Here is a 27,022-nt window from a genome sequence, read left to right as displayed (position 1 = left end):
ACACCCCATAGTCTATAAGATTTCCCATCTAGTCTGCAAGTTTGGCTTGGCATTTTCCAAGCTTTGTTCCTCCACACTGACTGTATTTTTTCCATCACATGAGCACAATGGCTTAGCTCATAGATACTTGTTAAACAACCTAACATTTGCTAGAAATTTATCACCCTTTTCTGGCATTTTTCTGGCTGACAAAAGTGTCCCAAAAAGTACTTAATCACATATGAATTTTGAGAACTTTGGAAGGAATAATAGCCTAGAGAGTTCTACAAAAGGAGATCACTATCATTGCCACTTTAATCCCTATCCATCTCACTTCAGTGCCAGCTTTCCAACCTCTCCTTGCTGCCATCATCATCATCTCCATCATTATCTTCCCATCACAATTCACCATATAGCCAGCTGCTTCCCTGCCTATTTTGGCCTACGTTTTGGGTCCAGGGCTGTTGCCATTCCCTGTTTTCGCCCATCCCCAGCATCACTCCTACTGCATCTTGGCTTCTCCAGTCATTCCTTCTCTCCATACTTTGTGGTCCGGATTGTCAGAGTCCTGAGTTTGCATTTTCCAGGTACCTACATTGCTGTGTTTTAGCTTCTAGCCCCACTCCTGCCATAGTCAGCTGTCTACCTTCATCATGTTGCAGTCAGCCATCACCAATCTGCTGCATTTGGCCTCTGCATCCTTCATCCTCCCCATTAAAACTGTGATTTGGTCTTCCAACTGTTACGCTGCTGCCAGTCAACTCATTCTACATTCTGCATCATTCTGGATCATTCTGTATGGAGTGTTGGTGATTTTCTGTAGTCGGGCTCCATTCTGGAGGACAACTCTCTCCCTCAGCCTGCTCCCACAAGAGACAGTGGCTGTCAGACAGCCCTCCACTTCTTGAGCATCCAGTGTATCACACCTCACATACTCTGTTTGCTCATTCAGTTTTCACTCCACATTCTTCATTCACCTCCTTCTTCCTTTGTCGTTTACATATTTTGTGCTCTCTCTCCAAACCCTAGCATATCTCACAATACTCGCCCTGCATTTGTTTACGAGGAGACGGCACATGCCAAATCATATAGAGCTTCCTAATCTCACATTTACCAGGTCCCCATAAATAAAGCCTACATACTGCACCTCTGTTACTCCATATCCAAGGTGAGACCTCCTAGCCAATCTTGTGCTTGGCATATTTGGGCCACTCTTGCCGTCAAGTGATTGATCATAAGCACTATCTTGGGTACATACAGTGTACCAGATATGGGAAATCCTCACCCAAACACTCCTAGGACACTAGAATTTACCTTAACTACAAACTACTTCTGATGAAGCATGATTCTGGTACTTTTTGGCAGCCCTATAGCCTTTAGCTTTTCTATAAACTTTTCCTACCCATCAAAGCAGAACTTATGAAGAGCTGTACAACCCAACAAACTGGCTCCTATTGTGGCTAGAATCACATTGAATCTGAAACAACCATTCGGAGTGAAAGTTGGAAGAGGAAATGACGTGTCATTGAAAGGTGGGCACAGCAATAGCTTGGTAGAAGCACAAATATGATGCATCTTTTTGTTTTTAGAGGAAAGAATGGTTTTATTAGTAAATCCCCTTGGGACAAAGTATTCCCAAGGCAAAGCACAAAAATATCCTCGAAAGGGATTTCCAGAACCAACAACACACAACAAATGGGAAGCCTATACAGGGCCTAGTGAATACCCAATCAGGATGTCTATAATGGCCAAACCATGTGTGTCTGACAATGAAAGAATAGCATCTCTTCTCCTCATCATAGTCTTCAAACCGCCTATAGCTTCTCCAATCTCTCACAGAGAGTATGGACAATCTCTATCCAAATCTTAGAGAGAGCCTCTGCAGTGGAGATGTCCCATATCTCCCTTTTTTGTTCCAAGACAAGGAAATTCTATTACTGGCACCTCAAGAAAATCCCTAGGGTATTGGCAAAGTACAAAGAAAGTCCAAATCTTAGAGAGAGTCTCTGCAGTGGATATGTTCCATCTCTCCTTTTTTGTTTTGAGAAAAGAAAATTCTAGTAATGACACCTCAGGAAAATTCCTAAGGTAATGGCAAAATACAAAGGAGGCCTAATAAAATGGCCCATCTCTCCTCATGATCTCTGAACCACATTGCATCCTCTACAATCTCTTGGGGAGAGTATGGACAATCTCTGTAGTCTAAATATGCCAAGCAATGATGCTAGCTATGAGCTCTCATCTATGGCAATGCCCCTAAGTCCACACTGACTATATGAAAAATCTGATGTGGCAATCCTGCCCAAGAGCTGTCCCGAGATGAGATAGTTACAACTCACATGTATATCCTCGTGTCCACAACCTGGGCCTCTATTTGTGACCCATGCAACAGCCCCCCATGTCACAATCTTATATGCAACTGAATTGGAAAAAAACTGATTATAACCCCATTGCAAAAGCTCAAACAACACAGTCCAGTAACAAAAAACAGTTCCTTCAATGCACATATATGATAGCAAACACAGCTCTCAAACTGCAGATTCAAATAATATACCCAAAAAAATGCACACACCAGTATCTAACTCCACCATAAGCCAGTGGATTTTAAGATCAATATTGGTTTGTTCCTTTGCTTTGTTGATCTGTATGTCATGCCTTAGTTTATCTAACCGATTTATGACACATGAGATTTGATTGTCTAAGGATTTTGCCTTTTCTACAACTTCCTGGTACCATTCAATACTCTTGAGTTGCTCAACTTGGCCATCTATGTTGCTGTGGTCATTTTGTATGTTTTCATAAATCTTGCAGATATCTTTATCGAGATCCTTACGTGACTTTTCTAGCCCATATAATGTCCTGTTTCATTAAATGTTAGGATTTTTCTGAAAATTTTCAAACTGAAACTCTCATAAATGGAAACATCACAATCATGAGTTTGATCATTTGATGGCAAACAATATAATTATGAAAAGAAGGAAAGACATAATAAGAATGAGCTTAATAATTTCACAAAATGGAAATTAGATCATAAGAAAATGTGTACACTACTTGTGATGAACATAAGAAAAATTAAGACTCCTTCAATCAGTCTTACTATTCGAAATATAAAAAGAAAAACAATGGTAGTTAACGGTGTATAAAAGAAACAGAACAAAGCAACAAAAGCAGACAATTCTTATTATTGATATCCACTAGTCATAAATGTACATGAAGTCCAAACTACCCATTTATACACAAGCTCAAAACCACCCAGTTATACAAACCATAGGAAAAGTTTGTCATTAAGTCAGCATCTATGTTAAAATTTTTCATCACAATTTTCACTAGGAGACTTTCAAGTTCGGAAATAGTTCTTCCAAGAGAAGTATATAGAATAAGGTTTATCATGAAATGGTGAAACCGCTGTAATCATAGCACATGAAACACCAACAAACATATCTTAGAAGCACATCAAGCCATCATCTATAATTTCGTAAATCATGATAATCACATTACAACAAATAAAGCATCCTAGAACATTTATACATGCATATGCATGAGAATGTACTAACACATTAAACAATGGATAAATGTTATTAGCATAAGAGCAAACTTATATGGAACAGTTATTAGTTACAAGTATTTAGAAACAACGATAGAACCATGAAAAGTTTTCTTTTATAAATTATGAAAAAACTAGAGCCTGCCTTGTGAGCCAGAAGGCAAGGATCATTTTACAAAACCTTCACAAGAGAATTAATCACTGAGACTGATTTAACTAATGTGACTCCCCCTCACTGCCCATTCTGTTGGAAACAGACCCCATCTAATCAACCTGTGCCCATTCATTCACTCTGAGCAAGTAGAACTGTTTTTCTTTTTTCAGGATATTATTCTTCAATAAGGAAGCTTCCCCAGGAACAAAGTGAGGGCACTCTCCACAAGCTGAAACCACAGATAGGAAAGAGTAAAAGCACTGCTTAATGAAGGACACAGCTTTGTCCCTGAATTGGGAAGAAACTCAACCTCCAGGCTTTAATAGATGGAGGTGGATCACAAATCAGTATGTTCCCATAATATTGTCTTTGCAGTCTCGGTAGCATCTACAATTAACATTTCTGATAAAATAGAAGGTAAGAATCAGTAGCACTTCTCACCTTGCCCTCAAGCAAGTGCTCAAGAGATAATGGAATAAAGAAGTCATTTTTCTTGAGCTATTGGGATCTTATCAATATGGGCCTCATCCAAAATTTCAGGAGCTCATGGCATCAAGACTCAAGAGACATGCCAAAGAGAATATCTAAGGGATCAATTCATCTCATTCCCGAGAGTAGCAAGGACATATTGGAACTTACATATTGGATATCAATCACTCTGCTTGAAACTACTAATAAGATCCTTGCAAAATCGATAGTATTAGATTGTCCCGCTTGATGCGAGACATTATTCATCCCATTCAAACAAGTTTGGTTTGAGAGTTTCACTCACAAAACCATGATGTTTTACGCCTAATAGGTACACTTTTATCTTGTTTCAGGTGGTATAGGATATTGCTAGTGAGAGGGGCATACATAAATAGCCCTTGATCACATGATAGTGACCATCAAGTTCAAAAGAAAGTACATGAGTTTTATAATCAATGTACAAAGAGGAATATCTATCAGAGGACCATGGCATGCCAAGAATGACATCAACATGGTTGAACTCATTAATCAAAAGTCTAGAGACTCATGGTAGTGCTGGATTGAAAGATCCAATCTCAACACCATCCGATCCTAGTGATCCATAGTTGGGCCCTTAGTCATGAGGATGTGTATTTTTGCAAGCCTCACTTAACATGTGGATTAATTTTTTCACATGTTTAAGTAAATGTTGCACATGTGAGGTGCAACTAAGGTTAGTGCAAATTAATGAGCCTGGGACTCGAGAGAATCAACAGATGTCAAAGGAAAAAGTTGCAATTAGTTATGTCGCACAAATATCAAGTGGTATTTGGTGCCAGTTATTGGTCCAAGTCATTTATTTGGCCATAAGTGTCAGTTGATGACACTAGAGATGTGGCGTTTAATGGTACTTAATGACAATCTAATGGTCAAAAATGGCACAAGGTTACTCAGGAGATTACTGGCTAGTCAAACTATATTTTTGGGAACTGACTTATTATAGATTGAAATTTGAGAAGGCTACCACTTGGCAAAACTTGCCCATGCAAGTTTGCAAAAGCTGAATTGGGGCTGAAGGGAGAAGGAAATCTCATTTTTGTAAGTTGTTGGGAAGAGAGGTTGGGCTATTGTTGCTTGCTTTTGGGCCCATTTCTTAGTCATTGGAGACCATTTTGGTAAAGGCAGTTGCATATTCCTAACTAGGGGAAGCTGGTGATCATAGCTGATGCAGTTTCTCCTAAAGATTACAACCTTCAACGCTTCGTTTGCTATTTGTGAATCTATTTGGGGCATATTGACCCAGATCCAGCCACCTATCTTGCAAATGGATTTAGATATCGGGCTTATCAAAGGAGACCTTTACAAAGATCACAGGGGGATCTAGGAGCGCTGATGTGGAGAGATCCATTCCATGATAGACCATGTGACATAGGCTTCTTTGGCTACAATCCTAAGCCGGGGAGGAGGATACAAAGGAGCAGGATCAGATCATAGCTAGCAGCCACCTCCAATTGGCATAGAGAGGGAATGTAAGATGAGTTCTTGTATGGTTTTTGGAGGAGGCTACATGACAGCTTTAGGCCTAGGAAGATCTCTCTCTTCCTATGGCTTGTAGCTCCTGAGCTCTTTAAAATTCTGAATTGCTTACAGATATGTACCACTTACATCAACTGATAGTACACTAAAAGAGCTTTCTACAGAGCCATTAAATGCTTGGTTTGGTTCAGCCTACCCAAACTTATGGCAGTTTTTCTACAGCAGGGTCTGCAAGACAACATGGCTATTTTATCAGGTTGCAATTCATGATTGCAGAAGAATGCATCAAGTCATCATCCTATGGTTCCACAATTGATGTATGCATCTGATAGTATGCTTGCATCCATATACATAACCTACCATATGAAGATTTGGAGATTGTAATATCTTTGTACACCTGCATAGAGTCCCATATCCTCTCCACTACAATTTCCTTACCCATGTAATAAGTCCCTCCTTTCTTTGTTTTTGGGACAAAAATATCCAAGCATGGATGGATTGTAATGGAGGGAAATACCTAGTGTCACACTGACCTAGGTATAAAAGGTGTGAAGGACACTGGCATGGCACCATTTGATGAATAGACATCTGTCCTTTCACCTTCTTCACCTTCTTGGCACTTTTCTTGGACACAACAAGGACCTAGTGGCATGTGCAAGATGTAGTAAGCAACAAGAGACATAGAGACATTGCCTATAGGACTGCCCTAGAGCCCAAGAGGTATGGAGGAGAGCCCAAGAGACACTACCTATGGGACTACCCTAGAGCCTCTCATCCAATAGCTTGATAGTCTAAGCCGCTACAAGTCAATAAATATTCTTCAGGATTACTTTATTGACTATAGACAATCGGATCTCATTAGGTCCTTTGTGGATGCACACATAATCAACCCCCAATCTTCCCTCAACTTGGTAAGTTTAAACCATGGTCTTCTGACAATCTTAGGATCACAAAACTTACTTTAAACTTTAGACCACCTCCTTAATTTGTTGATTCTTGAGCTGGTCCCTTCTTCCTGCGGTTGAGCATATAGCCCATACCTTATGGCCCTGCGGATGATCTCTAGCTTTTCTTTGAAAATAAATTGGGACAAAAGAATGTTTATATTAATTATCGTAACTTAATTGAGCATGTTTCGAGATAATGAGCATACTATGAAAATTTTGTTCATCACATTCATCTTAGGTGATCAATTAAAATTGCACTTAGAAGCTGTTAAATTACACATAAATTGCATGGAAATTTCATGCTAATATATATATATATATATATATATATATATATGAAAAGTTTTAAGAATACGCATTAAACTGCAATTAAGCTAGATAGATTTTAGGCATCCGCATCCATTTGCTTGGTTGAAATAATAGGAAATCCTATTACATCTCACAAAACATAGATTGAACTTGTGATAAAATACATAGGGTTCCTAGGAAGTTAAAAGAATTTCAAGTGAGATATGGAGGAGAGCCCTTAGGATGTTATTCCATGGCACAACAAAGACCATGGTGGCGACTTGGGGGGGTTGTTGCTTGGGTCACAAACAAAGGCCCAACATGTGGCTATGAGGATGTTCACATGAGGTTTTCTTTTCTCATCATTGGATAGCATCTAAGCAAGATACCCATCCTAGATCACTCATTCACATGTGCAATGGACCCAAGGACATCATCACAAATGGGAGTTGATTGCTAGTACCATACCTTCGTACATCTAGACCATGAGATGCAATTATGCTAGTAACCTCCAAGTGAGGAAGAGAAGATAAGCCTTCTTGCGGACATGGGACAGACACTTTCTTCCATACTACCCCCCACATGGTTTGTCATTATAGCCCACCGGATTGGTTATTTACACAACCAATGTATTTGTGATGTACTCAGTTGCCTACCTACAAAAGAACAAATCATGGCCACCCCAAGTATGTAAGAAGAGTGTCGGAGCTCCTCATCACAAGCTCGTGAGTCACCCTGCAACTAATTCCAACGACCGTGGAAGGAGTGAATGATCAACGTCCAAAGCTTTGCCAAAGTTACATAAGTAGACCAACACTTCCCACCCAAAACCAACTGACAACATGCCTTCCAAATGTGCCATACTGTGAGGCTCCCAATAATCTCTCACACCTCCAATTGCTCTGTTGTAGGCTCTAGTACCTGACAGATGGGTAGTGCCTCCAAGCCAACCATAGCACAAGAACTTGACTCAATGAAATAAATAGTGTCATGCATCTCAATCTCATACAGTAAGTGGCAACCCTAGCTAACTGCCTACGAGCAGACAGTCCCCCCAAGATATATACCCCAAGCTAGGCGCCACTCAACGAAGAATACGGTAGTCTCCTCTCCACGCCAACCAAGATGCCTCACAAGACTAGAGGCAAGCTTTGGAGTTTCCAAGCACTACGCTGCAATGGGCAGTGCACTGCTGACTCCATCTTGCTACATCTGAATCAGTCAGCTCCCAACAAACAAGCCTCCATGTGCTAATAGCCACAAGAAGTATGACACCCTCCGCAACCTCTAGCTATACCACAATCATCGCCAAAAGGTCCATCGGAAGGCCTCAGTAATGCTCTATTCCACCAAGTGCCTATTGCACGAGGGTGCCCAATCCATGTCCTCCTGCATCAAAACATGCCTATCAATCTGGTTGGTGTAGGCCATTGGCCATTGCTATGGCCAGCCAAAGCTACTCTCTAGCATCCCATTCCTCCTCATCTAGAGGTCAGCTCTCCCAGATCTAGCGGTGCCATTCCCAAAACTCACTTCAAGGTGCGTAGGGGTCTAGCACGCAAATCTTCCCCTAGAGACCAATGACACGATTCCTCCTCCAAGGTATAGCTATTAGCTCCTCCTCCTATCAACCTCGATTGAGGTCTAGTCTTCTACCAACCTAGACTATGAACAAAACCTCATGGGGAACACCGCCTACTCTACCTGCTACCTACAAGGGGATGCCTATTAGTGAGAACCTAGTCACTCACACTTCTCCAACCAGCACTGACTCTCTTACCCACGGGGGAGGGGGGGTTCCAAACAAGTCTTGTGGGATCGCTGCTTCAATCTCCCTCCTAGTCTCAACTCCTTGCTGGCAACCAGACACCTACTATAGAATCACTTGGTCAGCTAGCCGATAGACCTCCCTCCATGCTCTGATAGTGCAGGCAGGACCGGCCTCCCAGCCAGCCCACTGAATGTGAGAGTACTCACCAATCTGGATCCTGTCTTGATCATGAACCTGGGGGTTCCAGACCATTGGCTAGCGGTCTATCTTCTCTTAACATATTGGAGGCCTCTCAATCAAGGCCTTGCACAAGCCCTGCCATACCCCTAGCAAACTGTGTAGGAAGGAGGATCTGGGTGGGGCGATATGGGCTGTCATAGGTGGATTGATCTACGCTATCATGAAGAGCAGCACTCCCAAAAGAGAACACATATCCACTGGTAGATCGTCTATCAGAAATACTACTAGCCCAATCAGCATCAGTGTATCCATGCAACTGTATCTGAACCCCAGTCTCATAAAATAGTCCATACTGCAATGTGGACTTCACATACCTGAGTATGCGTCTAGCCGCATCTAAATGCGGTTTCCTTGGAGCCTGCATAAATTGACTTACCAATCCAATAGCATAGCTCAAATCTGGCCTGGTAATAGTCATATAAATCAAACTTCCTACTATGCGTCTGTACATAGTAGGGTCTTCGAGAGATTGCATCCACTTCCCGCCGAGCCATGGCCTACACTCCTGAAGGCCCTCCTACAAACGGACCTTCCCTTGTGTGAATCCATGAACCACCAACTTGCCCAGACTCTAATACTCTGGGTTGATAATCCCCAACCCCCTCCCCCCTTAGAGCAATGTTGGATGATAGTTGCACATGCCACCTTGACAAGAGTCCCTAGACCCATCCAAACCAGCCCAAAGCAAATTCCACGCAAGGTGGCAGAGCTATCATGCCACTCCCATCCCCATGTTAGAACTCCTCGCATGGTGATAGTGAATGGCAATGTCTCTCCCTATCCCCAAATCCTGTCACATGTTACTATGTTGTGGATACAAGGATGTACATGGGAATCATGCCTAACTTGGCTTGGGGCAGCTTTTGAGAAAGATTGCATGCCAATTTAATCCAAGATAATGTGGACTCACCAGCACTGCCATAGATGGGAGCTCAGAGCTAGCACTATTGCTTGGTATATATGGACCACCAAATGTAGCCATACTATAGATTTATTAGACATATCCATTCTAAAGACTCTTTCCAGGATTTGAATAGAGACCATCCATACTCTCCCGGGGATATGCGAGAGGATACAGAGTGGTTCGGAGACTAAGGACGGGATATGCTTTCCTCAAGAACTGGATTCTGGTACTTTCTTTCTTTTCGTTTTCTTTTTTCCTTCAATATTTTGGCACTTTCTTCACTGTCAGCCACACATGGTTTGGCATTATAGGCCTCCTGCCTGGTTATTCACTCAGGCCTTGTAATAGACTTTCCTTTTTATGTATATTTTCTGCTTCAGAAGTCACTTACAGGGCTGTTTTGTGCTTTGCCTTGGGACACTGTGTTCCTTGGGGATTTATTAACAGAATCTTTCTTTTCTCTGAAAAAAATAAGTATGAAAAGTAGCCACACTCTCCCTGACTCTTTTGCATGACATTAGGCATGTTCAAAAATCTAGCTTATCTGCATAACAAAGAACTGCAGAATTTTTTGTTTAAAAAGAAAAAGACAACAGAAGTTTCTGTAATCATCACCCTACAGGAAGTTCATGTGGTTACTTGATAGGATCTCTTGTTATTGAGTCTTACGTTCAAAGGAAAAACGGAATCAACCTTCTCAAACTGTTTATCCGCTTTTGATCCTTGAGAACTGATCCATTCAGAATGTCATCTCGACGATGCCGCAATGACTTCATGCACATATTATAGTATACACGTTTTCTTGTGTAAATTGATTTCGCAGCTTGTTTTTCCTCCTCACTAATGAACTCTCCATCTAGAACTTGTATATTTGGCAACCGAAATAAAATGTACGTCTGCATCAATCATGGAAGCTGAATCAGATGGGTATGGAAGATTACCTGCCTGTGTTATCAAGTACTTTTAACAAACAGGAAGTATATATATATGAGACGTGATGCACAAAACTTCATGCATGTAGTATAATGTTCACTATATGTGGAACAAAAGAAAAGTGACCATTGAGACAGTATCCTTCAGCTATTGAGCCAACCTGATAGTTGTGGAGCAAAGATATCGGGCTTTTACCCCATTGATGATGTGAGAAGCGAAGGTCCCTTAGTACTTTTAGCTTTGACAGTTTGGCTATCTCCTAGAGCATCAGACACTGGTAAAGTCAAACATATTTTCAGAACTGTAACAAAGCTTTGGGATTCCAGAAAAAACACAATAGCACCTAACTTTATGATTCTAAAACATCCCAATAAAATAGGACACAGAGAACCAAACAAACATCCCAGAACAACAGGAAATTTAGATGTTACAAATCGAATATCCTGAACTTAACAGAAAAGGGTTTGAATTTGCCCATCATCAGATCAGTGCTGGAATGTTGAAAAAGGTGAACTTGAATGAAAATGGAGCTGCCGTTTGTCTATCATGGAATCATCAGTAAAGCATTGCCTCTGATCTCCTCAGTCACCCTCATACAGCTCATAACAAAAAAAATCCACAAGGAGTTCAGTTAGTGTCTTCATTCTCATAGCCAGGTCCCTTGGAAGCATACTCATAGCCTGGCTTCCTTGGTAGCCCTCATTGCCAATGTCCTACCCGTTTCTTGTGCCCTGTACTACACTCCAAGTGGCAACCCAATATTGAGAGCTCCTGAATCTCCTATTTTATGGTATGCCTACATATTCTCTGCAAGATCTCCCAAGCTAAGTCTCTGTGTCTTCATTCTCATAGCCAGGTCCCTTGGAAGCATACTCATAGCCTGGCTTCCTTGGTAGTCCTCATTGCCCGTGTCCTACCCGTTTCTTGTGCCTTGTGCTACTTTACTCCAAGTGGCAACCCTCTACCCCTCCAAAAGCCATATTGAGAGCTCCTAAATCTCCTATTTTATGGTATGCCTACAAATTCTCTGCAGGATCTCCCAAGCTAAGTCTCTGTGTCAATGTGTAATGTTCACATCTGGAACAAATCATCTGGATAGCATCTGATAACTCCATCTAAACAGTGATTAAGGAGTACCAAGAGTATCAAAAGGGCTACAAGGTCGGTTTGTTTAGGATCCTACTAACACCTAACTAAAAGGTTCTTTCTGTTTGGGATCCTACCTAACTTTTTCCCCTCCAAATTTAATCTTCATGGCACTCCTACTAGACTAGCATTTTACTAGGTCCACTGAACCAACATTTGCAATGGCGTCTATTAGCCTCAATCTCCGATAAAGAAACCTTAAGACTCTTATCGCTCATAGTTTATCTCACCAGTTGTCTATCCTTTACTATCCCAAATGTGGTATACTACTAAAGTGGTCTTAGTCTTGAAAAATATGACCCCTCAAATTGATGGCTCTGATTAAGTTTCACAAATCGCCAAATTTTAAAAAGTGAGTCATTGATTGTGTCAACCCTTACCCAATGTATCAGAGGGGTAGAGTGAGAGAGTAAGTATGTTCATGGTTGAATTGTGTGATAATGAATCCGAGACTTAGCTACAATAACCCTAGAGCCTTGAGACTAACAAGCTTCTTCTTATCAAACCATGCTATTTTGGATTTCCAACGGAAGGCCTCAACATCTTTCCAGAGTAGGTCAAAAATAAATATCTTTTTAGTACCTGTGTAGTGGCAATAACCTCTCTCTGACTTGCAAAGTAGATAGGGAAACATACGCTCCCCCCAAAGAGTTTACAAAAACTGTTAAAAACTCTCATTTTATTATAAACAGATCCTTTGTAACATTAAGATGAGAAAGTTATGTGAGTGTGTAATAGCAGTCACTAGTGATCAATGAGATAAAGCATCAGTAACCTCATTCTTTAAATCAGTGTCAACAATGTTGGACAACAAATTTGCCTATCTAACCTACTTCTTTAACACTTCTTTTGAATGAGGAAATATTTCTTATTTGCTCATCCCTTTCGATAAGATAATCAACAATGCTCCCAACTAGTAAGAGCATCAATGCTAGAAGGATCAGAATGAGCTTTAAAGGGTCTTGTGAGACCAAGAACAAACCGAACCGGTCACAGTTTCGCAAGATATTTCAATACATTAAAGAGACTGATTTCTTTTTCCGTCTATTTGAACATAAGAGTTCTTGGTTGGATCATGCAAGGAGCTGTAATCCTTGAAAGTTCTAGATGATCAGGCCACTTCACCTTAGCTTTTACCTTCTCAAGTACCATCTAAAGAAGGCCCTCAGAAACAATATGCCCGTGAAATAAATTCTATTGTTTCATTGATAAGTTCTTTCTTTGTTCTTTAAAATCTTTTCTAGTTGCTTTTAATATTCATCCTTGTCTCAAAATAGGTAATATATACCATCAAAAATATGCATGCAAACCATTGGATTTAGGGTTGCAAGAATGTATCCACACAGACACATGCAACAAGAACAAGAAGCTGAATAGCACACAACCAAGAAGTTGGGTATTACCAAAATTGCTGAGTACCAAACCTAAGGTAGCCTAGTTGGGCACACGTGTGTGTGTGTGTGTGTGTGTGTGTGTGTGTGTGTGTGTGTGTGTGTGTGTGTGTGCACACGTGTACACATACAAGGGAAAAACCTCCTAAAGCTCCTCAAGAGGGGAAAAAGTGTGTGTGCACACACCATTACCACAATATGGTAACAAATATCCCTTGGAAGTTATGAGGTGAACAAGCTGGTGTTAAGCTAAAAAAGATAAATCTTCATTAGCCCATTAAAACAGCCCCCGAGTTTCTGTCCCTTTAGCAAACACCCAAAATCAAACTTTGGAAGGATCCACACCTATAAATAGGAGGCTGTCTGGCCACTCAGTTCATCCCTTTTCTGCAGATCTATAGCATCACCCGTCTTTACTTGTTACTCCATCATCACCAGCACGTGGCAACCTGATTCCAGCTATTGTCAGCCACCTGGTGCCCTATTCCATGCCGCATTCTGCAGCCTCCTACTGAGGTCATCAGTCATCAGCTGCTGCCTGGTTGCTACCTCTACTACCCATGTTTACTGCTGCAGCAGGCTGCCCTGCATCAAATTATCATCTTTCAACTCTCGTCCAGCTCCAAATAGTTGCCGGTGATCAGCTTTCATCACCCTCCACCAGTTACATCATTGCATTTACTACTTCCAGCCTCAGAGACTGCTGCATTTTGGTTTCCAGCCTACTGCCGTTCGACTTTCAGCCTCAAAGACTGCTGCATTCTGGTTTCCAGCCTACTGTCCTTCCGCTTTCAGCATCATCTCAGGTTCACTAGTGGTCACAACCCTGGGGATTCGTCTCCAATGAACGTCACTCTCCGGCTACTCCCTCAACTCACTCCCACAAGAATCATTAATTGTTGGATCAAAGTTTCTCTTTCTTCTTTCTTTGTGTTTTTCCATTTTTGTCTAAGTTATTGTGTTTTATTTTTGTACCTACATCATGCATTTTCTCCAACCAAACCCTAGCATGTCTTAACACAGCATTAGAGCCAGTGAATGAGAAGAAGAACACATCATCTCTTTCTTGAATCTTCTTCTTAGCCAAATATAGGGCTCATGATGGAAGCGGAATTCAGTAAATTTCTCCTGTGTATCAAATATTCCCACCACTCTCAAGACACTCCTGGGAGCCTTGTGCATCAATTAGGATTAGCTCGTGAGGTCGGCCACCTCTCCACTCATGGAGTACATGCTGCATTCAAGACAACTAGTGACCCATCTTCTCCATCACAATCAGGCCCAGTGTCAAGTTTTTATAACCCTTTTGAGTCATACGAAACAAAGTAACATCGCGTGCATCTCCCGCTTCAGCTCCTCGTCGTGGCCGTCTGGCCCATTCGGGTCGCGCCTGCCTGACCCAATTGGCCACCCGCGTCCAGCCTGTCTCCGTGCCATCGGCACTCACACCCCACCAGTGGTGCCGCCCGACTGCCTACTCACCAACGCCTGCCTGCCCGACTGCCTGCACTGCCCGTGACTGCCTACCCGCCAGCACCTGCCTGCCCACGCCTGTCCTACTCGAGACCGCCCGACTGCGCCCGCGCCTATCCCATCAGGCTCCGCCCTCTGCGTCAACGATCATCGACCTGCTGTGGTGGTTCGGCCATTTGCCTCACACACGAAAGACCTCCCTATTCGACCTGCTCTGGTGCCTCCATCCTATGTTGCACATTCATACCACTAGCATTCGTTGCTCCCTCCATCTACAGCAACATTCCCCCCGGTATCACAGCAGCTAGATTGGTAGCCATCAGCAGTGATGTGCAATGGAAACCTCTGGTCAGACGCTGGTGCATTTGGCGAGTGTCCCCCAGCCAAACACCTTGCGCGTCGTCCTCTCTGAGGAACAACTCCTTTCCATCTGTGCCACAGAGCTGGAACTGAAAGAAACAGCAATCTATGGACAGGTCATAGAACACACTCCATCCAGGGCCCAGCTTCCGGATTGGCTTCACTCCACACTACGCATTGGGATTGCGGAGACAGTTCTCATGGGTCAAGGGATCTTCTTGGTTCAACTTACCACCGTGGATACATCCCGCGAGCTAGTAGATAGCTCACCTTTTGCCTTCACGAAGTGGGTCATTTATATGGTTCCCTGTTATAGTGGCTTCGCAGTGGAGGATTTTGCACGTTTCCTAGACACCCAGTCATCCTTTTATTCCCCGGACTGAGGGTAGAGTATCATTAGTTAGTGGAGGACTTTGGACGGCTTTTTAGCACAGTTCTTCCTCCCTCCTTCGTGGATGCAATGACAGCCGTAGGAATCCCGAAGGTACGAGTGGCTGTGAAAGATACAAAGAACATACCTAAGTTTCTTGAGATCGAGCGCAGACACTCTTTCAGGCAGCAAGTTATTGTGACAAGGCAGCCTTGGCCAGTGCCTGCGATGCCATGACTTTGGGCATCAGGCACCAGACTAGACGTGTTTCGGAGCCAAGGCAGCTCAACTGGTAGAACCATAGGTGGATGCTGACAATTTCACATGGGTCCAGTGACGATAGAGAGGGAGACGATAGGAGGGGCCTTAGCCAGCCCCTCAAACATAGCCACCGCAGTAGAGAGCAGGAGGGCAGGCGACGAGCCCCCGTCAAAACACCCCATAGCACCTCCCCCCATCCCTTCGCTCGTCCCACCCAGCAGGATCACAAGCCTCCACCCCCACCACCCACCACTGATGCGTCTCAGCCCCCCCCACCCGAGATCCCCCAGCCCCCATGTCCCCCCCCCCCCCCCCCTCATGGATCCCCCTCCCGCCCCTATTCCACAGCCTCCCCCTTTCCGGGCCACTCGCCCTCCCTCACACCCGCCTCATACGTCCAATAACCCCACCATCCCTTACTCTTTCTCCTCCCCACCTTTTCCCCCGCCGATCAGCCCCCCCCCCCCGATCTTCATCCAATACATGTGTCCCGCCCCCCTCCCCCATCCATTCCCCCCCCCCTTCCCACAGGGGGTGACGAGCCTCATACGCCCATATCTTCTCCTCACTAGCAGCCAGTCTCCCTCCCCCCCTCCCCACACAGCCACCAGCTCATCTGGTCCAGCCACCCGTCACACTTTTCCTCCGCAGGTGCAATTGCTCCCCTAAGAGTTTTTCCGCAGTGGTTTGTGGTCTTATTTGAGAGTTGCAGAGCACGGAGAGTTTCCACTATCTTTGGAGGTGGGGATCTTCATGGTCCGCAAGTCAAGGAGCAACAAGGTCCATTTACTAGCACCACCGGATGGATCAAACTGTGCTTTATTCTTTTAGACCTCTCATTCAGGAGACTCGACGATGACACAGATAGAGGAGAAGGTGAGAGGCCAGGTTGCAAACCACATCTCCCAGTGGATGGGAGGAGGACTAGCACTTTTTTCCCAGCAATGGCCAGGGTGCATGATGGACACTAACTGGTGGGCTTGAGGTCCCACATCTAAGCATTATTTTTCTAGCCCCTCCACAACGAAGTTCACCGATGGATGTGATCGAGTGGCCCCTCGCAGAGGCTACTGCTTCTACCAGTGTATAGAGTCACCACCCTTAGCTGGCTCATAGACGCTTGGTGGTACCACCTGGAAATCTATCACCCCCATGGTCCGCCCAAGAGCCACCATAAGAGAATGGAGTTCACCCTCCAAGCCTGTGGCCAAGCGCATTCACATGCCCCATAGCTCTTCCTCTTCATCACTAGCTTCCACACCGAATAGATGCTTGTTTGGCCAGTCATAGGTTTCCCCATGAGTCCACACCTAGCATCCTGGAACGTGAACAGACTCCACTACAGTGGGGCACGTGGTTCTAGGAAATTGATAGTTCGGCACGAGCTGCAACCTGCTCTTGCCGGACAGATCGACATCTTACTTCTTTAGAAGCACAAGCTCACCCCCTCCCAGGCCCATCGGGTAGGGAAGGTACTTCCAGGCAGCTCACACACCTACTCGGAGTACTCCATCGGTGCCCACGGCAGGATGCAATGCTATTGTACTTTGTACTTCACTGTGAGTCCCCGTCATGTCCTACTCGAGATTGTGTTTATGAGTCCAAGCATTCTATCTTGGAACCCAATTCAACCGAGTAACAGTTAGTGTCATCTGCCTATGTTGTCATGGTTCTAGTTACTACATTCCAACCTCCATAGCTACAACCATGCTCGAGATCCATGTCCTTCAACATGCCTAGTTGGGCATGGCCTAGCTCAACATTCTCTACTCTCTCAGCTTTGCTTGACCTCAATCTAGCTCAGGTCAAGTCTATGACCTCATCTTCCACTTCTTCTTCTCATTGTTTACCTTGGCAACCATAGCCAAGCAACAGCACCTACCCTTCTTGAAGCTCTCATATCTCTCTCTACAAGCCAAATCTCACTAAGCCTCCTTCTAGAGAAGTGTTCCCCTGCTAGTAAATATTTTTGTATTACTTTAAACATCAACATACCCCTGGCTATAGCTTAGCATTGTCAATTTTCTCAATTTCTGCCCTGTGTGTCTGCCATAGCCAGGATGACCCAGTCAACTTGGAGCTTCTAGATCTCATCACATAGGCCATATCTTTGAGAACTTTCTTCTAGGGAGATCTTCCTAAGCTTAGGGCCCCCCTCTCTGTTATCTCACAGTAAGACATTGTGCATTCTACAACTCGACTTTGTTGTTTTTGGAGCTCCCTGTCCCTGTCAAGCGCAGGTCTGTTCGTTCACTTCCTTCTTTCTCCACGTGCTGCGATCTGGCTCAAATGCATAGGGTTTTTTAAGCCCATCTCACAAGCTTTCTTTCCATTAAATTTTTTTTGAAAATGATCAAGTATCCAGCTCACATAGAAGAAAAAAACAAGCTGCCCCAGAAACCCTAACTGCAAACTTCATAGCTAGAAACTTGAAAGCTTGGCATCCTTGTTCTTTTCTCACTGCCATCATCAATAGTGATTTTGATCACTCTAACATTATCTCTGAAGTCTATTGCAGATCTGGAAGTACCCAAGGAAGCTCAAAAATTACCCAGCAACATCAAGCCCAATATCAAGATCTTCAAAACATAGTATCTATCCATACTCAATCAGTGTCTCTTGGCACCTGTGTATTTAGCTCACTCATGAACAAGTTATTCACTGATTTTACCTCAACTGCTCAAAAACTCATTCTCAGCACTTGTAATGATTTAAAGTCCTATTGATCAAATCCATTTGTAAGTCCCAATTTTAAAAGGATAGACACTGCCCGAGTGTTCTCGTGGTAAGACCTTCTTCTAAGATGACTAAACTGGAGCAAATAGCTAAGTTTGATGGTGAAGGCTTTCACGCCTGGAAGAAGAAAACCATATACCATCTCATGAGGAAAGACCTCTAGGATCTCTTTGGGGAAGATGATGCAAATGACAAGAAAGAAGATGCTAAAGAGGAAGATGTTGCATAAGGCCAGCCTAAAACAAAGGCATGGAAGAATATGAACAAAAAAGCTCTGGGTATTATTGCCTAGGATCTATTAGATGATGTATTACACCACATCTCTAGCATCATGGATGCAAAGAAAGCAATAGGATCTTTGGTACACAAGCAAAGAACTCAAAGGTAAAATTACTTATGCAGTTTTATAAGTTAGATGTAAAAGACAGTTTATCTATAACTGTATACATCAATAAGTTCAAGAGCCTTAAAACTCAGCTAGCAACTCTTAAAAAGAACATTGATGAGGATGAGGCAATAGCAGTGCTAGTTGCTAGTGTTAATCATGAACCATATGAGAACCTTTTGTCCACACTAAGTAATGTTCCCAATCTCTCACTCAAAGGCATTGAGCACTCACTGCTTGATGGAGAAAGCAAATTTAAAAGCAATGATGTAAAAGAAACCAGCTCAAGGGATAACCTCTTGTACACCAGGGGTACTTATACAACAAAAGGATGTGGTCAAGGATGCACCACCAACAGCAACAAGAACTGAATTATTTGTCAATACTGTGGCAAGACTAGCCATGTAGCCAGTGAATATTTCCACAAGAAGAAAGCACAACAGGTGCAAGATGCTTACTATCAAGGTCAGTTTATGAATGAAGGAGAAGAAGAAGAAGATGCTTCCACCACCATCAAAAACTCTGACAGATTATTCTAAAGAAATTTCCATTATATCTTTCCCATAGTGGATCATGTTTTTCCCATAGTGGATGTTTTCTTTCCCTTAGTGGATTTGTATTGAAAAAAAAACCCTTGCCAAAAATGTAAAATTTTAAGCTTGACTTGACTAGGCTGCCCATGAGCTAGTCTCTCGGCCCATGTCATCATATAGGGGGGCAAAAGACAGCAAGTGTAGGAATTTATCATTTGAGGGGGTTTGTTGGAAAATAGGTCAAATGATGTATGCTGCAGGATGAAGAGACTTGTATCCCATAAGCACGGTGGAGAGAGTGAAGAAGCTGGAAAGCTATAAAGACATGTACTTGGTTCACTTTTCAATGCAATGCTATTGTACTTTATACTTCACTGTGAGTCCCTGTCATGTCCTACTCGAGATTGTGTTTATGAGTCCAAGCATTCTATCTTGGAACCTAATTCAACCGAGTAACAGTTAGTGTCATTTGCCTATGTTGTCATCGTTCTAGTTACTACATTCCAACCTCCATAGCTACAGCCATACTCAAGATCCATGTCCTTCAACAGCTCCCGCATCAGCCCATGACACACAATCTTGTCGGATCCTCAACCACTTTTTGGGCATGGAAGGGGGACACGATGTGCAGGGAATTCTTTCAGGTGCATGAGTCTCGCACCTCAGGAGACTAGATTCGTAGCCTCCATGATCAATACGGGAGGATTCTCTCTAGCCCAAATGAGGTGTTGGAGATTGCCACTGACTTCTACAGATAGCTTTTTTAGTAGGAGGCAGTCTCAGCCAGAGTACAGTGATGTAGACAGTAGGTCTGGGATTACATTCCGCCCCTTGTCATAGAGGAGATGGGACGCTCCCTCCTAGATCCCTTCACAGAGAAGGAGCTAGCTAAGGCCTTCAATGCACAGGATGGGCACAAATGCCCAGGAGAGGATGGTCTTTCTAAGGCCTTCTTCACTACCTACTGGGAGGTGGTGAAGGAGCCCCTACTACTAGCCATTCAGGAGATTTTTGGTTCAAGACAGATGCCAGGGAGTTTATCAGCAAGTCTTGTTAGTCTCCTCCCCAGAGAGGGAGATCAGTTGGAGCTACCCCAGTGGAGACTTATCACCTTGTTGTTAGTAGCCTATAAGGCCCTGGCCAAGATGATCGGGAGTTGACTCTGCCCTGTGCTTCCCGACATCATTCATGACACCTAGACAGGTTTTGTCCAGGATAGGAGCATCCTACACAATGTCTTCACTTTTTTTGAGGCGACCGAGTGGGCTCAGCACAGTGGTCAAGGATTGACAGTACTCCTGGACTTCGAGAAGGCCTATGACAGGGTTGACTGGGACTTCTTAGAGGGCACCATGGCAAGGCTAGGCTTCCCTCAGGCATGGATCTGCGGGGTTTCGGCACTTTACAGATCGGCCACTAGCAGGGTTCTCATTGGTGGTAGGAGGGGAGAAGAGCAAAACCATACACAAACTTAGCCAAACTACTGGAAGGTTTTAGTAAAAATCAGCTCCATTGTGTAAATATCTCCTCTCTTAGGGTGAAGCTGCACTAAGATCCTACTTGGTAGACTGTAGGAAATAACTCATGAAATTGTTGTAGCTCATCCTACATACGACCAAGAAGAGTAATTAGCATCCTTGGGACTTTGTCTCCAATGGGCATGACTCTCCAACTACTCCCTCAACCCGCTTCCACAAGAGTCATCAATTGTTGGACAACTCTGTCTTTGAGCATCTTATACAATGTATGGTCTTTCATTCATTTATAGCATTTATTCATTCACTTCAAAGTTCTCTTTCTTCTTTATATGTGTTTTTGTGTTTCTGTCTAAGAGTCATTGTGGTTTAGTCGTATTCATACATTTTTGTGTTTTCTCCACACAAACCCTAACATATCTTCATGGCTCGCACTAGACATATAGGGTAAGTGTCTAGCTCTATGGACTATGATTTATTCACAAAGAGGGTGGCCCTAAAGCTTTGTCAAAAAGCTTCAAGCATCTCATAAGGCTAAGCCTTAGAGAAAAGATCTGCAATATTGTCTTATGTTAGCATATAAGCCAAGGAAATCTTGCATGTAAAGACTCTCCCCCTAAATTATGATAGCTTACCAATGTGCTTTGTGTGAGCATGAAACACTAGGTTTCTCAATGTGCACATCCTTCCATTGTCAATGAAATGGCAGAAGAGAATTGTTACCTAACACTCAAGTCAGCTATATGGCCTTTAGGCCATACCACTAAATGATAGCTATGAATGCTAACATGTACTCAGCTTTGGTCATCAATAGGATCCTTCTTTGCTGAGCTATAAGATAAATTAATCACCAAGATGCAAGCAAAAACCAAAACCAACCTTAGTTCTCCGAAAGTGTGGTAATGACCTGATTAACCCTAATTACAGCAAGCATCAAAATTCACATAAACTGAAATGCAAATGTTACTACTTAATCTTGGACACTAAACACCCAATTGGCTCCAAAAACTAGTTCCCCCTCATAGTATTTCTCTATCTTGTATTGCAATTGGAAGAAGTACACTGAGATTGCTCCAATATCCTGTGTTTTCCAATGCCCATTGTTGTCATATATGACCAGAAAACCTTCTTATCAGTTTGCCCGTTGATTCATTCGGCCTTCAAGTGACCCTTGGCTGGTCAAACTTAGCCCCAAATCAAATTGGAATGGACTGACCTCTTGGAAACATTGAAATTGCACTTTCCAGCAACTATTCCAAGTGCTAGGTCTTCAATTCTCGAGAACACAACCTGAGGTGGCTCCTAAACCCTAATTTCTGCTGTGAATTAGGGTTTACAGCAGTGAATACCCTAGGGTTTACAGCAGTGAATACTCCTGCTATCAAAGAAATTGGGCGCCAATGTTTCAACACAGACGGCGAAGGAACTTTTGGAAGCAGCTTAATAAGTCCTTTCCAGAAGGAAGGCATGATCCCCGTTTCCACACCTCCTGAAAAAGAGCTGTCAATGGTTTCGCAAGTTGGATAGCAAAAACCCCAAAGAACTCATTGGTGAGACCATCCCAGCCAGGACTTTTATCCTTGGGCAAGTGTAACAAAGCATCCATAACCTCTGCCTCACAAATATCAGTCTCCATAGTAGTTTGCATGTCCTGCGCCTGATTGCTGACCAGATTATAAAAAACTGAACGGACATGAGTAATGTGGCGTGAAGTTGGAGAAGTGGAACCAAGAAGGTCGATGAAATAATTTCTACACATGTTGACAATAGTCTACGGATCAAGGACCATTCGACCTTCTGCATCCTGAAGTCTAGTCATATTCTCTCGAGCAGGAGAGACATGAAGAGCTCGAAAGAACTTATGAGTCTGACACGCAGTGTCTTGCAAAGTCTCCGTCAGATGTTGCAATTTGGCCTGCTGATAAGATTTCAACTGAAATTTTTTAATAAGATCAGCTACACGCATTGCCAGTGATAGCAGAAATTCATCATCTGGAGTGTCCACCAGCAGTGAACGAACCAAAGCCAACAGGTCCTCTGCTGCTTGTCGGCGCCGGCGACAAAGAGCTGCATGATGGATCCCATACTGCCGAGCCACCCGCTGCACATTAGAGAGCAATCTTTCAAACGAAGCAGTGCCCTGAGAGGAGAAATCCAGTAGGAATCTATCAATCAATTGCTGCATATAGCCCTGAAAGATTGCATGCTTCAAATAAGACGAGTTGAAACGCAAAGGAAGTCTCTCCAGAAATTGCTTATAAGGTGCAATGGGTTGTGCTAGCAGCTCAAGCTAGAGAGGGAAATGGTCCGACAAGGCATATTGCTGCAGCACTTTCATTTCGAGCATCTCAGGAAGAAAATCATCATTCTGCATGATGTATATGCGGTCCAACCGCGACCATGTTGTTGCATACTGGGCCGAATGGTAAGTGAACCCTGAAGAAGAAGGATGTAGCCACGACCAGAGATCTTGCTTAAGAACGGCAAGAGCCAACTCATGCCACATACGACTTTCCGGCGCGTCCATGATCGAATGCTCCGATGTGGACTGCGAAGAATCAACACACATATTGAAATCCCCCATCAAAAAAACCCGTTTTCCAAGTGACAAGGAAGCCTGCAAGGTATGCCAAAGCTCCCGGCGAGATAAAGGATCATTTGGAGCGTAGAGGCCAAGTAACCATAAGATCTCTCCTTCGAATAAAATTTCAATCACCACAAAGCGGCCATGTACATCATTTTTAATAAGAGTAGGCTGATATTTTTCATGGACAATCATGAGCATACCAGAATAATGCATGGCATGTGTCCCTGCATAGAACAGACGAAAGCCATGGCAATCCACAACTTTACCTGCTTCTCCGTGACTCTTGTGCTCAACAGCACACAAAACATCCCATTGATTCTCATGCAAGACGGTCCACATGGCATGTTGCTTGTGATGAGAACAAATTCCTCGCACATTCCACGTGGCTATTTTCATGTCTATTCAAAAAGAAAATCAGGTACGAAGCGCGGCTTGCCTCTATTTAACCTTGTCCGCAAGAATGTCCAGGACCCCCTCATCCAAAAAGTCGGCTAGCACTGCAAAAGAGTTCGGACGACCAGATTTGGAGGTAAACGGCATATCCGTTGTCTTGGGGCTGGAAGGGGGATAACGACGATCACATGGGGTAATGACGTTACCTCTAGTATCAAAAGCCAGCTTAGCAGGTGGACCCTTTGGACCATCCGAATACACTCTCCTTGTGGGCTGTTGACGGGGAACAGCAGAAACCGTAACTGGAGTAGAGTGTTCTGAAGACAGCATCTCTTTCCTGAGTATATAAGTACGCATGGAATCTTGTGAGGAAACCGGCACCGTATGCACCATGCCAGCAACAGGCCTGTTGCCTTTTTTCCCGCGTACATCGACCCATTCATTGGCATGGGAATCCAAACCCGAAACCTGTTGTTTAGCTTTATCCAATACTTTAGATGGTTGGGTGGCATCCTGCGATGGAGCATCACACACCATATCTTCCATGGGCAGCGCAACATGCTCAGGTTCTGAAGTATGGGGCTTCTCTGGGCATTCGGTCATAAAATGCCCCAATTTACCACACGAAAAGCAATGTCCTGCAAAATTGCCCCATTTCAAACGAAAGTGTAAAGAATGCATGCCGGAGCAATTAAGGCGTAACCACGCAGGCCTTTTCCTGGCAGTATCCCATAGCATACATAAATAGTTACGATTGACAGCCCTCAGGCTTGGAGGGACCAGAACAGTGCCTACAGTGGCCATGGCATCCTTTAACAGTGGCCAATAGACAGCCGGACAGTTTTCCACTTCAACCCAGACAAGGCATTCACGTTGCAGCAGACGCTGAAAATCCGCCATTGGGCGCCATGGCACAACATGGACCAAACGGTGATCTATAAACAAAGGCAGTTTAGACAGGAGAGCAGCACGGTGCATCTGAGATTTCAATAGCACCTCAAAAAAACCCCGGGGCCCAACAAAAATCTCTTCCACATATTCCCCTTGTAACAGACTGTGCAGCCACTGGCGAATACGGGAAAGCTGTGGGATCCGCCCAGTGAAGAAGAGAATCACGGCGCGTTCATAGAACACTGAAAAGGAGCGTAAGACATTTTTCGGGTCCACAGTGGCCTCCAAAACATCTTCAGTTGGTAGAATCAGAAAAGGCTTCCTGATTATGTTGAACATAATCGCCAAGCAGAGTGTTGGCAAACTCCAGCAAGTGTCAGGACCAGGAGGCACCTCTTCTGTGCACGGAACCATATCCTCTAGTTCCTCGGTATCGGAATCCAGACCAAGAGCTGCCACCGTTTGGTCTATGAAAGCCAGATCCAAACCAGCCATATTGTATCACTGCGTATGCCGATCCGAGGCCGAGTGAAGAGCTGCAGTCTCTTTCTCTCTCTCTCTTTTTCTTTGAACAGATCAGTGGGCACTCTGGCTGAGACGCTGTTTCTCTGACAGCCGACGGGCGTGGGGCTTCACAGCAGCTGGACACCTCGGCAGAAGAGGACACGCACAGGCAGGCTGCGCTGCAAACAGCAGCACAGACGAAGGCAGCAGGGCGACTGGTGACCTGGCAGCACGATTGGGCAGGGGACAGGACGGGACAGGCAGCAGGACATAGGACAGAAGGCGGAACAAGAGACAACGGCTCTCGTTCTGACGCTGCAAAAGAGGCAGGGACGATTCAAACCTGTCGAGCACGGGTGGCGTCGAGGAAACCTGCACCTCCAGAGGTAGGCGGCCGCGTGCAGACGGACGTTCAGGTACAGAGGACGAGGACTCGTAGGTAGGAACCACGACTGAAGTGCTCTAGGGTTTTCGCTGACGACGCAGGACAGGGCATGAACAGCGGGCGAAAGCGTGCAGAACGGTAGGCATCGACGGTGCAGACAGGGTGCGAACGACAAATGGGCGGAGGCGGAACGTCAGACGGGCGGAGGCGAAACGTCAGGCCACAACGGAGCTGACGCGCGCGAGAGGTGACGACAGGCGGGTCGTTAGTCTCGTCGACGGCTCAGGGCGACGCGACGGCAGGGCGTGGAGAACCAGGCGACCGCAGGGCGACTCTGCCCCCAATCTCTCTCTCTCTCTCTCTTTTTTTTTCGTAAAGGGTAATTGTATTAATTACGAAAAAAAAATACAAGATTACTGGATTACAAGATACATGACGACAATACAAGTCATCATGTGAAAAGGTGCTAAGTACTACAAGTTACAATTTCATGGCAAGGATGCGGCGGAAATTGCCATATGCCAAGGACGAAAATCCTCTGTAGAGAGCAAATCAGAACGATGGAGAAGATCTAACTGCCAGTACAAGAGGCCCTTAAGCCTCACAATGTGCCGCTGAACATTATGGGCGGAGTCAAACAGAAAAGCATTCCGAATCGTCCAGTTATGCCAACAGCCCCAGTAGCGAAGAAAGTGATACATGAGCTTCATATGTGGCTGTGCGGGAGTAGGGTATTTGGGCCGGCCCAAAACCCAATCAAAGGGGCGCAGTGTGATGCCAACCACCCCTCGCCAAACGGCCGACAAAAGTAACCAGACTTTCTTAGCGACGGGGCAGGAAATAAATCGGTGGCGGGCGGATTCCATAGCAGTGGTGCAAAAGAAACAGGTGCCATTGGAGATTCGGCGCTTGGAAAGAGCCGAAGCAAGCGGAAGACCCCCAATTATCACTCGCCAAAGAAAGACTTTGTATTTAAAGGGTGTCTTGTTGACCCAGCCCTCCATCACAGTGACCCTCCACCACGAGCGGGATTTACGCAATCCCCATAAAGCATTCGCTTTAGTAACTAGCCATTGATTATCTTTAATCAGGAGATGATATATTTGATTAGCAGAAGCTTTGCTCAAAGGCAGCCGGCCTTGTAGGTCCCAATCTTGCCAGGGATGATCCAAAGCAAGAGTAGGAAAGGGTTGTCTGCTCTGGAGCACCGTCACGAGCTGTTCCCATAAAGGCCTATATCCACGAGGGATCCGGAAAATCCTCCTAGCAGTACGAAACGAGATAAGCACATTGCACCTGGCAAGGGTGGCATCCGCAACTGAAGACAAGCCCAAACGTGCCATCCGGTTGAATTGCGGTCTAAGCTCGTGTTTACCTTCCCACGAAAGT

General features: G+C 44.3%; 1 protein-coding gene across 1 annotated transcript in view; it reads right to left on the bottom strand.

The window, feature by feature from the left end:
* LOC148023101 (uncharacterized) overlaps window positions 1-27,022 on the bottom strand; it is a 294,011-nt gene that overhangs the window by 189,106 nt on the left and 77,883 nt on the right. Inside the window, exons 4-6 of the mRNA XM_087696076.1 lie at window positions 10,904-11,002; window positions 10,504-10,706; window positions 2,552-2,838 (exon numbers count right to left, since the gene is read on the bottom strand). Coding sequence (XP_087552202.1) covers window positions 2,552-2,838; window positions 10,504-10,706; window positions 10,904-11,002 — 589 coding nt within the window. The remainder of the gene's footprint in view (window positions 1-2,551; window positions 2,839-10,503; window positions 10,707-10,903; window positions 11,003-27,022) is intronic.

Source organism: Lygodium microphyllum, chromosome 16 (assembly GCF_053477565.2).
Source record: "Lygodium microphyllum isolate KBCC chromosome 16, Lygodium_microphyllum_v1.1.10, whole genome shotgun sequence".
Lineage (NCBI taxonomy): Eukaryota > Viridiplantae > Streptophyta > Polypodiopsida > Schizaeales > Lygodiaceae > Lygodium > Lygodium microphyllum.
Note: the sequence above shows the minus strand (reverse complement) of the source record. Positions and strands in the feature narration are given on the sequence as shown.